Source organism: Poecilia formosa, unplaced genomic scaffold (genome assembly GCF_000485575.1).
Source record: "Poecilia formosa unplaced genomic scaffold, Poecilia_formosa-5.1.2 Scaffold257, whole genome shotgun sequence".
NCBI classification, from domain to species: domain Eukaryota; kingdom Metazoa; phylum Chordata; class Actinopteri; order Cyprinodontiformes; family Poeciliidae; genus Poecilia; species Poecilia formosa.
In genome coordinates, this window is record NW_006800196.1 from 432,395 (window position 1) to 445,516 (window position 13,122).

General features: G+C 37.6%; 1 protein-coding gene across 1 annotated transcript in view; it reads right to left on the reverse strand.

Annotated features, from left to right (window-relative positions):
- Window positions 1-1,258: 1,258 nt before the first annotated feature.
- Window positions 1,259-13,122, reverse strand: part of kcnj3a (potassium inwardly rectifying channel subfamily J member 3a) — a 46,572-nt gene continuing 34,708 nt past the window's right edge. Inside the window, exon 3 of the mRNA XM_007570272.2 lies at window positions 1,259-3,106. Coding sequence (XP_007570334.1) covers window positions 2,511-3,106 — 596 coding nt within the window. The 3' untranslated portion in view covers window positions 1,259-2,510. The remainder of the gene's footprint in view (window positions 3,107-13,122) is intronic.

Here is a 13,122-nt window from a genome sequence, read left to right on the forward strand (position 1 = left end):
TCACGCAGCAGTCCAGCTTTTTGAAACACGTTGTTACAAAGCCAAACAGTATTCAAAGAGTGTGGGAAAAGTAGCTGCTAATAGTCCAGAAATTATGGTACAAATAAAATTATGAAAAGTCTGCATTTGTGTTTAACTTCTGTTACTCTGATACCCCAAAATAAATACAGTCCAACCAGCTGCTTCAAAAATAGATTAAGATTTTCTTTCTTCAGACTACTCCTTTTCATTCAGAACTTTCTTTGTGCTGACATGTGGCATGTTCACTTCGAACTGTAAATGAAATAAACAGATAAATCACCTATTCGTAAAAGACAGTGGGATTGAACTGCAATCTTAGTTGCAGTTCAATCCCATAAATCCAGCTGATTGTGAAGGGTTCAGAAAATATTAGTGAATAAACAGTGTCGTGAAGACATGTTAGAGATAAAGTTGTGGAGAAGTTTCCGGCAGGGTTAGGTTATAAAACAAAGTCCTAAACTTTAAACATCATAAAGAGCACTGTTTAGTCTGTTATTAAAAAATGTAAACCGTTTACACGACAGCAAACCAGTGACGACATCCCTGTCCACCAAACTTGAAACACAGGGTATTGAGAGTATTAATTGGAGAAGCAGCTAACAAGAAGAGTTAGGTGAGAGATGAATAAAAAAAAACTTTTAGGGCTACTTGTACAATGCTAAATTGATGATCAAATTGCAAGATTTTCTATCAGAAAAATGGTTCTTATTTTGCTCCAACGTCTTCCCAGTAAACCTGATGGTAGTTTTTTAATCAGGTGACTATTTTGTCCCAACAATGAGAGGGATTTTCATGGATAAGACTGAAGCAGAGTGCAATTATAACTTGGTCCTCCAAGTTATATCCACCAATCAGACAATGCTGCAGATAAGAGGTTTTTGCATTTTGGTAATGGATTTATGACTGAAAAGTAGTAATGCTTATAACCTTGAACACATGGAGTGTTTAATGGGCATAGTGGCAGCATTGTTCTGTGTCTTTTTTCCTTCAGGAGGGACATGAAAGCTGGTCTGAGTGTATGGGAAGATGGATGGAGCTAAATCCTGAAAGAAAATCTGTTAGAGACCACAAAAAAATAAATAAATAAATAAATGCTGTGAGCTGCAAACAGGTCATATAAGTACATGAATATGTATATTTTTTGAATTTCTGATTATTACCTCTTGTAATCAGCCGGCAGTAAGGCGTTCATAAAACGTGCAACGCACCAAATATATTCCACCAAGTACCAAGATACTAAATAGTTACGTTAGATCTTTATTCCTGAATAGATCAGTTATCATACAATGTCTTTGATGCATTTAGAGAAAATCAGATTTCATGGCACAGATCAAGTAAACAAAACAATCATAGGGGGTGTGGTAGACCCTGTGGCTGTAGGTTGTAGTTTTTATAATATTATTGCTTTCATCACAAAGGAGGAATATTATGGTCCCTAAAAACAAAGATTATTTCAATTTTTTTTTTTTTACAGGCCCACCAAATCTAACCAGTAACACGTAAGTTGAAAATCTAGTGGTGCCCTTGTTAAAGCGGCACTGGCTTACTGAAGATTGCATTTTGGTATATAATGAGACAAGAAAGGCTTTCTAACATCTTAAGGATTTATATGATTGTTTTGTGCTTATCGGTTACAGCTATAGAGTATTTCAACTTAAGTGTTACATTAATAAGCAAGTGAAAATTGCGTATCGTTGTGCCCAGTTTTACTGACGCTAATAACGCATTTGTAAATATAGTATGCATCATCTAGTAGCACTTTCTGTATTCAATCAGATAAAATCTTTAAAGCGCACATGGTAAAATAGTCTGTATATGAAATACCAAAAAATACAGCTGTGAACAAACATGAAAATGGGAACAAGGTAATATAGTTAAGGCTAAACATCTTTGTCTATTACCTTTGTATAGCTAAGTCAGTAAGAGGAGCATGCAACCAACGTAACATTGCCACAATTTTACAGTAAACAACAAAAGCAATCAACTCAAAACAAACATGTGCCTTTCTTCACTACAGATTAGAACCAGTGTAATGTAAGTTTTCAGTGGTGTAAATCATATGGCTTTGTGCAATTGTCCACTGTCTGTAAATTCACTAATGAAATTGTTTTTTTGTTTTTTTTTTGGTCTTTTTGTTTTGTGAAATCAACAAATTGTCATGCCAGAAACTGAGATTCGGTTCTACATGCGTCGCTTCTTACATGCCAGATTGTGCTAATTGTACATCATCCTAAAAAAGAAAAAAAAAGAGGAAAAAAAAGAGAAAGAAAAATAAATAAATCTGAGGTCTTTCATTAGAGCAAGAACACTTACATCCAGGGACAAATGTGCTCATTTCCATCCCCCTACTTTATATAAGGTATTTGTGCACGTATTCTACAGCTCCTTTAATATAAGAATATTGTCCGTTAATAAATACGGAATAGTACAAGGATTTCAGGTTCAGAAAAAAAAAGGAGATAGCAGGAGTTAAAATTGGTTGTGTGCTTTTATGTGAAGCGATCCGAGTTCATTTTCCTAAGTTTAGGTGGCAAGTGTCCGTCCATCCTCCCGCCTCCTCCCCCAGCTAGTCGCTGCAGCTTCGGGGGCAAGTCCGCCACCGACTTACTGATGGGCTCTGTGCTGATCTTGGAGGCCTTCCCAGCCTGTTTGTCATCAGAGACGCCGGGGACTGAACTGATTCGCTGCAGCTTCATGGGCAGGTCTCCGAAGCTGTAAGTCATCTCTGAGGTGGTGGAGCTCATCCTCAGCAGCTTCTTGGGCAGACCGTCCCGGCCCGTGATCTTCTGCAGCTTGGTAGGCAGCTTGGTGGTGCTGTCATTGTCCTCCAGTGTCTCCAGGCAGTCCAGGGAGCTGTTTTTCTCCCCACTGTTGCACAGGGAGGGCGCCATGAGGGGCGAGGACAGAAGGAGGGCCTCCTCCTGCTCTTTCACGCTGTAAGGAGGAGTAGGCACCTCGAACGTGGCATGAAACTGAGAGTAGTCCACCTTGAAGAAGCCCTCCTCCAAGGAGATGACAGGAAAGAACCGGTGTCCCCAGAGAACCTCGTCCTCCGTGTACGACGTCCTCGCCTGGCAGGTCATCCCTGCCAGAGAAACACAAGAAACTTTTAAGCTTCTGGAATCATATAAATGAACGTCTTCGCTGTGCAAAGAAAGCAGCACTGAATTGCTCTGTGGCTCCGATGTGAAACAATGTGCCTCTGATTCAATTATGTGCTTGGCGCCGTTCCATAAAATCAATAATATTTCCAACATTATTTGTGCTATTTTTAGATTACAAAGCAAACATTACTGTAAACATAACAGCCCCATCGAAACAACATTTATTGCATTACAGAGCCAGCTCCCTGAATAATGAGCCTAATTGATTTTTATTTTTCTGCACGTGATGTTTGCAAGCACTTTCCAGGCTAATTTGAAAAATAATTAAAAGTTATTTGCTGTGTGAGTTTTATATGAATTACAAAATATTTAATCCTGAAAGCCTCAATTCATTTTGACATAAAAGCTAAGAAAAAACCTGGAAGCATATTTGTCATGCAGTTACGGCACAGTGCTAAACTTGATATTAGCACCTGAGTCCATTATTCGTTCAGATTTGTTCTTCAGTGTGCCTTTTAATTCTACAAACAGTGCCCAACGCAAGCTAATTAATGTATTTTATCGAAATTTTATGTAAAAGGCCCATGCAAAGAAACACGAATTACCAAAAAAAAAAAAAAAAAAAACATCTGGAAAGATGTTTTGTGAGCACCAAAGATCCACAGCTCAGGTGGGAGAAGCTGTCAGTAAGTCAACTGTTAGCTGTAAGCTCCACAAATTGGTATTTAAACTAAATTGGCAAGAAAAAAGCAATTTATTGAAAGAAAGCTTTAAGAAGTCCTACTAGCAGTTTTCCACAGGTCATATAGAACACACACACACACACACACACACACACAAAAAATACATGAGAGAAGGTGCTCTGGTAGATGAAACCAAAATGGAACTTTTGAGCTGCAAATACTTTGTTCGGTATAAAATTAACACCCCACATCTCCCTGAACACCTCATCTCTGTGGTGAAACATGGTGCTGGCAGCATCAGGATGTGGGGTTGCTCGTCTTCAGTAGAACTAGAGAAGCCGGTCAAAGTTGATGGTAAGATGAAGGGAACCAAATAGAGGGATTTCAAGAAGAAATTAAACAAAATAATAGACAAAGCAATTTCACTTTCTGAATGTGCAGGTAAAGAGACGCCCTAAAAGATTTACAGCTGCAAAGATAAGGGCTGAATGCCATAAGCCTGCAAAACCTTGCTTTTGTAACAACACAAAATATGAAAAAGTATGAATAACTTTGCATTGGAGTGTTACAGGTTAAGGCTTACCTATTGTGTAAAGATAAAAAGTTTCGTTTTGTGATATTAAAGTAAAGAAACAAGGTTCTCAGAAAAACAAAGTAACTGCAGAAACGGATTTTTCCTCACATCACCTTTTATGCTACTTGCTTTTTTTCAGTTCACATCTTAAGCTTGGCTTCTAGCTACAAAAGATGAAGGATTAAGATAGTCAGTACTCCCTGTGAGTACTACATTATCACAGAACATGTCCACAGGAAAACATTTAACTTTCTTTGATGCAACAAAGGCAAATTAAAACTCATGCAAAAGTCTTTAAATTATACATTAGGGATTTTGCATATCCATTGAAATATTTCGGGTTAAACTGTTCAGTCGTGTCCATTTTAAAGAACAAATTGAAAACAAAACATCCTGTTTTGCATGTGCTGGTTGTTTCATCTGAGTGTTTATGTCTGCTCCAAATCACACCATGATGAATTTGGAATAAATGCTCCCCCTGTGAAGAAACATTTATTCCATTAAACCCCTGCGTCAAACCGCCCTTCATATACACAAAAGGAAATTAATACAGTTAGCAAACCCTGTCTTTAAAATTAGTCAACACAAACATCTTTTCATGCAAACTTATTGGAGGCTTGTTAGTGATTACTCATCAACGATATTCAGCAGCTCCTGTTGTAGCTGTCTAATATTACACACTGCTGCTTAAAGCAAAGCCCTGCGAGTCTCATAATATTAACATTCAGCTGTAAAAATCTGTTTTTAACGTCTTGCAGAAAATCAGCAGTGGATTCTGAAAGTGGTATTACATCATCCCATCACAAGTGGATTTTGGCCTTTTGGACTTCTTGAATTAAAAAAAACAAAAAAACAACATGTTTGTATCCCTACCTTTCAAATGCACAACACGGATCAAAAATGGTCCATTTCAATTTTCCGTTTCAGCGTATGTCTTTTTCATAAAGCTTAATTGACTTCAAAACATTTTATCGTTCACTCTTCTAAGTATTGCACACATATCTGTGTTTTGTTCAGTAGAAATCATTTTATTTTTTCGTTCCAACTTCGTAAACAAGTGCAGTTTTGAATCCTACCTCAGGTTTACGCACATGGGACAGAAACAATCCACCTACATTTACCATAGCTGTGTGATGCAAGGCTGTATTACGCAATAGCTAGAACTGTCTATACAAGAAGACCTAGAAGGGAAGTTGGATAACATTTTCTTCCTCTTGAGCGGTGGAATCAGACAGAGAGGTGGTTGTAACGTATATAAAATATACAACATGTTTGCTCATTTGATTTCACTATAAACACAATAGTCGTTTCATACAAGTTTGTATAATAGTAATGATAGAGCAGAGTCTATTATTTAATGACCACAAATGTGTTGTGGTCATTTGTGAGGTATGTAAATGAGGAAATGGTAATTTTCACAGGTGTGGATTCAAGTCATGTGCCTTGAGTCAGACTCGAAACACAAATTTTAATGACTTTCGACTTGGCTTGATGAAATAATAGATATGAAATATGAAAGAGCTTGGACTTGAATCTGACACTAATACCAACGCCTCATACCTCCACTTCAACTTGACCCCTCTGGCACGAAAAGATTCCATATCTTACACCAAACATAATGTGCATTTCAAGGGAAAAATGCTGGGAGCGCCAAGAGGGAACCGTGTCAAACGTGTGATCCAGCCCGCTGTGTACACGCCGCCATTTAGCAATATGTCTTCCTCTTGTTGCTACAACAAGCACTCTGCATCTACCATGCTGTTTACCTGCTTTTCTTCTCCATCCTAGGATGAGAGAGCAATGCCTCTGTGGGTGGTAGAAAGGTCCTGCGTCCCACGCTATCAGGAAGGTGTGCACAAAGTTGGAAAAAGACAAAAATAGCTGTGCATGGCATCACCCAAACAAGGGGTAGGCTAGTATGCAGCATAGCTCTGTGCCATGATATTAAAACATTACAACACACCTGAATTGATCAAAGGTGTTTGAAAAGCTGTGAACTCTTCCTTAACATAACATTTTTTTCCAAAAAAAAAAAAAAAAAGGTAAAGCTAAAGACAAAAGTACAAAGCAAAATATTACAAGTATTTACATTCTTGTGTTGTTTTTTATTATTTCAGTTTAATCAGTATATCACAAAAGGAATTCTTCAGTACTACGGTTAGATTTTATGATACTGTTCTGCTAAAATTGTCTATCTATCTATCTATCTATCTATCTATCTATCTATCTATCTATCTATCTATCTATCTACAAACTTGTAAGTTTCAATTTGTTTAAGTGAAAAAAAAATTACATTCAGAACAGGGGCGAGAATATATTGTATGGTTTATCATTTGTCGTTTATCATGATAAATTTCTTATGAGATTTTTATTTATCATTTTCACATTCAATTCCAATTGATGTTTAAAAAATCCTAAGACTGTCTGTTTTATCCAGATTGTTAATTTGTTACTATTTTTCTCCACTGTTTGTTCAATAAATGTGTATCATTAAATATCAAAACATTTGAAATATGATTAAATGCACTTATTTTGTCCATTTTAGAGGAACAATCCACACTTCATCATTAATTTCCATAATCTACACATAAAACACAAATGTGAACAATTATATATTACTAATATATTGTTTATTTATATTGTATTATTATTTATGTATAATGGAATGTATTTTGCACAGACTACAAATACATTTTAGTAACAAAACTGAAGCAGAGAAGTGTCTTGCTGACTTTCTACAAGGTATTAATATATAGGTTTTGAAACTTAGGCTTTGGTTGAAGCAGTTGTGTTTGATATAATGTGAAGACATCGTTTAACAGACTCATTTGCAAGACTGAGAATCTGGCTTAAACTGTTAAACTGAATAAATATTTCTTTGTGAGGACATTTGTGTCTCAAATGAATCCAATTAATCAAATATTTGCTCATCATCACTGGTCTAATCCGAACCTAATATTATTCGTGCAGACATTTGGTTCCCAAAACTGAGGGGCACTTGTTTACTGTGAGACACGGCTGCTGACAGCCAGAGTGTCATCACCCCAACTAGAAGCATCTGCAATTCCGCCTGATTCCCAGTGCCGTGAGATAATTCACTGATCACAACCCTGCACACAATCACAGATGTGCAGGAGACTGAACATCAAGTGCGTTTGGGGTATTCACAATATTACTTCAGCTCTATTGCTTCAAAGTCCCAGTGCCTTTAGGCTCATGCAAGCGTGCTGCGGTGAATGAAGCGGGCAAAGCTAATGTGAACTTGAGGGCCAAAGCGTTTGAGAGTTAAGCGTGAATAGAAATCCTATTCCATAGTGAGCCTGTTAAACAGCCTCCAGCCAAAACATTGTCGCCATCGACGTACGTGGTCACGGCGTACCAAATCTGAGGAGATCTTATCAAGACAAACATATGTTTTTTATAGGCTCGGAACGCTGACCTAATCACCATCAAAAGTTATCTGCTTTATTGAACACTGGACTTAGTGATGCAATGCTAAGCTGAAATCGATACTGTAAATACATGGCTGCAATATTAAAAACAGCTTAACCCATGTATTACAAGCAATGAAGTTGTAAACCGATGCTATGCCTAAGGCAAAAAACTGTATCGCAATACACAACACTCTGATAGTTTCATCTTACATCTATTGATAATGCTCTGTTGGTCCTGCAGATGATGCAAGAGTTATTGTGAGACCTCTGTCTCCTCTGTGAAACCCTGCCTCCTGTTTCAGTTTACTCCACGTCTAAGACAAGCCGCCCACAAAGGAGGCTCTCAGATAAGGATCATTCTTCTAAAACTAACAACTAATGGTACTGGACACAATCTCTAAATATAACACATTTCATTTACATTCATTATTCAATGCCCAATGCCGGAGCACTGCATAATTATAGACAGAGTTGCATCACGTATGTTCAATTGTGTTGCGAAGACCTGCTGTTCTGCTACGCCCACATTCATATGGCACACACTGTAAGAGATAAAGCACTAATATTGAACTGTGCACCTCCGCTCTCAGTGAGGCCATGACACCGTTTAATATTTGATAGAGATGCAAACATTATGTTAAGTATATGTAAACATTATCAGACAGAAACCTCAAGTGGTGCAGTACGTCCTTGTAGCCTAAAATAGCAGCGGTAAAGAAAGGGAAGGCAGATTTCGTTATTTTCTGCTGTTGCTGTGCATTATTCCCAAAATAGGAATCCAGTCAAATGAGAAATCCCATATCAGATTGTCTGTCGTATTATTGGTAAGGTCTTATGTAACTCTGTAATACACGGCTGCCCGGCACTCTGTGTTTCTATGGAAACAAAACTGTTGGAATGAGTACATGTGACGGCCATAAACCTTTTCACTGCTCCATTTGGTCAAAAGTAACAGTGACACGACACGAAACAAGAGTGTCTCTCTCTCAAAGACCCCGACAACAACAGAGAGCGTTTTTTTCCAGCAAGTGCGGGTTCTGATCATACATAAAGCACCAGAGCCAGACAAATATTGTTTTTACTGTCAAAGACTTGTGACCTTTTAAGCACACAACCACAGAGTTAAAAGTGCTGTTTTTAGTGGAGTCTGGAAATTATATATTTTGGTGACGTATCTTCAGTGAAGCCCAGAGCTCTTGTTATAAATGTCACCTTTAATAAAGCACAGGGCAAGTCCCTTTCTTCTCCTTATCTGTCACTCTTACAATACATTGTAAAGTGAGTATTAGTGCAGAAAGTGTGTGTGGGCATGTGTGTGTGGGAGGGGGGTAAGCATGTACCCCTTTGAGGTGATTGAAGGACACAGAAACGTTACTCAAAGGCAACTTTCCATAAGCGGTATTTTTTTTTTTCAATAAGAAAAAAATGTTTTAGCACTTTAACTTATACGGAAGTATAGAAATAAAAAGGACAAATAGCTAAAACTGAGAGGTATTTTTACAAATCTATTTTCATATTCTAAAGTTTTGTATGTATATGATTCTGATTTCAAACCTACAGTAAATGGAAAGTCAAATTTGCTTTGAAAAACATTAGCAAACAAATACAATCTCTGACAAAGATTACTTATAAGGGCAGGCTTATAAGTTATTGATTGGCGTTATTTACAGACCAGAACTTCTTGTGTTATGAGAATTGCTTCAAGAAAAAGTCTGCTGAAAGCTAGTAATTATATTTACCACAGGTGAAAAAAGGGAATAAATAAAAGCATCTCTTTACAAAAAAGTGCCAGGGATGTTACAGAAGTTGGATTCATTGTTTCTTGCAGTGCAGTCTGCTGAATATTGTTTTGCAAATTATTTTTCTAATCAGAAATGTTTTTCAAATTGTGCTTAAAACTGTTATGCATTTTAGAAAGCAAGACATATTTCCATAAACATTTTGTTTCTTCAAACTCAATATATTATTACAGCATATATGCATGGACTACATAACATAATACTAGGCTAGAAAGGCTAGAAATTAAAAAGATGAAAGCTCTGAAAACAGATGCAGTTAAATGTGCAAAAAATGGCAACTTTTTCACAAAACAGTGCTAACGACGCCCTGTAACTAGGGAACTTTGTCTAGTAGCCCATCAGTGAGAATGAAGAAAAAGCAGCAAGCACTGGTCATGAGCCCACAAGTCCAGAGTGGTTAGGTAGGATTACTCATTGAGTGAATATTAGAAATAATAATGAAGGGCATGGTGTAGAACTGGTTTTTATGAAATGTGCCATGAGATGCAAAAAATGATTCACCTCATTACAACTGACTTGAATTGATCAAAAGATTTTGTAAAAACAGGAGATTTGTGCTGAAAATTATGATGGTTTTAAAAATGTGATTTATTGTCAAAAGCAGAGCCAGGAGTTGAGACAGAACTTCTCATGTCTTTAGACAATGATATTGTAATATACAAAGCTGCATAGACTACTGCACTGCTCATATGTATATTAATGTGTTGGAGTTGGCCATATTTCCTCATAACTCCATAACTTAAGAGGAAAAAAAGAATAGGATCATTAAGGTAATGTCATACTGCCATTATGACTTTAACTTGGCAGTGTACTCTACCATGTACCTTGTAGAGTACAGTGTGCTGTTTTTATTATTAGATTATTAGATTAAATATTATGTGAACACAAACTTGCAATTTGATTTTGCAGAAAACAACATTGTGATGTAAATAATCTCAGTGAAATCTAACTGTGATGGACCTGTTTTCCTGTAGGGGAAAAAATGGAGATGACAATGTTAAAAGGAAGTGCAACACTTTTTAATTTATTTTTCTGAATTTGATATTGAATATTGTAACTTACTCTCTCTCATTTCATTTTTAAGGTTTGGATATCTCTGAGCTCTTAATTGAAAAAATAGATTGTGATATTGTTGAAAAGGATGTGTTGTAATGTATATTGTTTGAGATGCGCACTCATGTTGAAATCAATCTACATTGTGAAGCAGCCCTCACTTGCAATGAATTGGAAGTATTTTAGAGAAATACACTGAATTACAAGGTTTTACAGAACAGTGCCCAATTGTAGATTCAACATGTAAGATGATAATTATACGATTTTAATAATAATAATAGGTTGTTATCTAAAGTAGGCTGGTCTGAGGCATGGAACTCTAGGGCTTAAAATGAGTTCCTCTCTGGCTCTGGAAATGACAGAGAATTACATTAAATAAAGCTGGTGTTTGTGCTGCAGCTGCTTGGAAATGCCAAAATGAAACGAGAAGACCTCCAGTTTCTAACCCAAGCTGTTTAAGACAATCATCGGGATAAAAACATTTAACCAAATATATTGGAATGGTGCCTTACAAAGACTTAAAGATCCTTCATTTTAACTTTAAACAACCTCTCATTATCTCACAATTTATTCTGATTTTGCCTTATCTCCTGCCAATGGTGTTAGCAGTAGCTAATAGTAAACATTGGATCACAAGCCACTCACATTTGCGTCAACAGATATCACTACACAAGAGAACCTTGAGTTAGTTTTCCTCAGTCCAGACTTTTTGTGGGTTGTCTTCATAAGCCTTGAAGATCTTTACATATGCTATGACACTCATACCTGTTTGCAGTGGCACAAAAGATGGGTATGCACTGTATGCAATGCATAGGGGCACTGAACCAGAGGTAATGCCAGAATTAATAATAAAATAAAGACTTTGTGGTATTCTCATTTAGTGACGTAATTATATTAGTTGTGCTACCACTCCCACACCACTAGAGGCAGTAGCAGGCCCGAAAAGGTGCAATTTAGGAGCAGATTTAGAAGTATACAGAAAGCTATGGAATTTGTTAAAAACTGTGAGCTGTGTTGAAGTAAATAAAAGAAGTTCAAATATATGCTGAGAGTGAAACTCCTTCTTAAAGATGAAGCTATATCCCAGATTTCAAAAGAAAATAAAAACGGGAGACCGATAATATAGGAAATAGCGCCCCCTTTCAATTCCGGAGTGCAATGGTCCCATTTCCAAATAAGGTGTGAGACTGACAGTGGTCTGTCCTCGACCCTTTCTGCTTACTGCAGCGAAGTCCTTCTCAAACAACAAGGTAATGGTGGGTAACTATGGCAACCAATGACAGTTTAAAAGCCCGCCTACTCTTTCTGCAGTCAAGTTGCGCGCGCATCCGCGTGTTAATAAAAAAATCTGTAAGACAAGCCCACTCTGAATATCAAATGGAACTGTGACATCACAATGTGACATCACAATATAACTCCAAAGGCAGAATTCTGACATCACCAGTGATTATATAAGCTTGTCACATCCATCAACCTTCATCACAACCTGTTAGCAGCCGTTGTCGATACGTTTCCCTTGAGAAGTTACTTAGCAGTTCATAGTACGATTTTCAACTCTGAAATCTAGAGTTTCTAGAGAAGTTATTTATCTTAGAACCACAAGCAAAAGTTACAATGGAGTCCAACAAGCGTACAATCGAAGAAGTTTCATCCGACAACATTATCGAGAGGGAAGTACAGCCACCCAAGCCACCCAAGCGCAAGAAGAAGAAGATGTCATTTGCAGTCTGGTGGGAACTGCACACAGCTGAGGAGCTTAAGATGTCTGCTGAAAATATGGAACAGCAGGACTCTTTGTTGGTGATTGAAAATAAATCAAGCACCAAAGCACTGGAAAAAGTGGACCAAAAAGGGGACGGACAGTCACGTGAGCGTGAGTCCACCGAGAACAACCAGGTACCACTTAAAACCTGTTCGGAGGAACATGTCCCTGTTGATCAAGAGGTTTCTGCAGGTAATATCGAAAAGCAGAATGTTTCACTGGTCAGTGTAGAAGAGTCCATTGCTGGAGTGCAGGAGACAGTCGACAAAGCAGAGAAAGAACAGCCCTCTAAGTTTGAGCAACAACCAAGAAAGACGAGGCGTAACAAGAAGAAAATGATACCGTTTCACATCTGGTTGGAGAAACATGCCCCCACTGATGTAAGGACTTCAGCTGAAAATACTGGAATGGAAGACAATTCACTGGTTACCGAACAGGAATTGATCTCCGTACTGGAGGAGACACCAGAGAAGGAAGAGTCCTCTAAGTACAGCACTGAAAATATTAACAATCAGGACACTTCTCTGCCTGAAGAAGAAGGTGATCAGGAGGATTCCTTTAAGACGGAGATTTGCAAAGAGGAACTTCTGAGTTTTACATCAGAGCCGGTCACCGAAAAGAAATCTGTCACAGAAACACAGAAGAAAATGGACCAGAAAGGGGAAAAACAGTCAAAGTCTAAGCGCATCAAG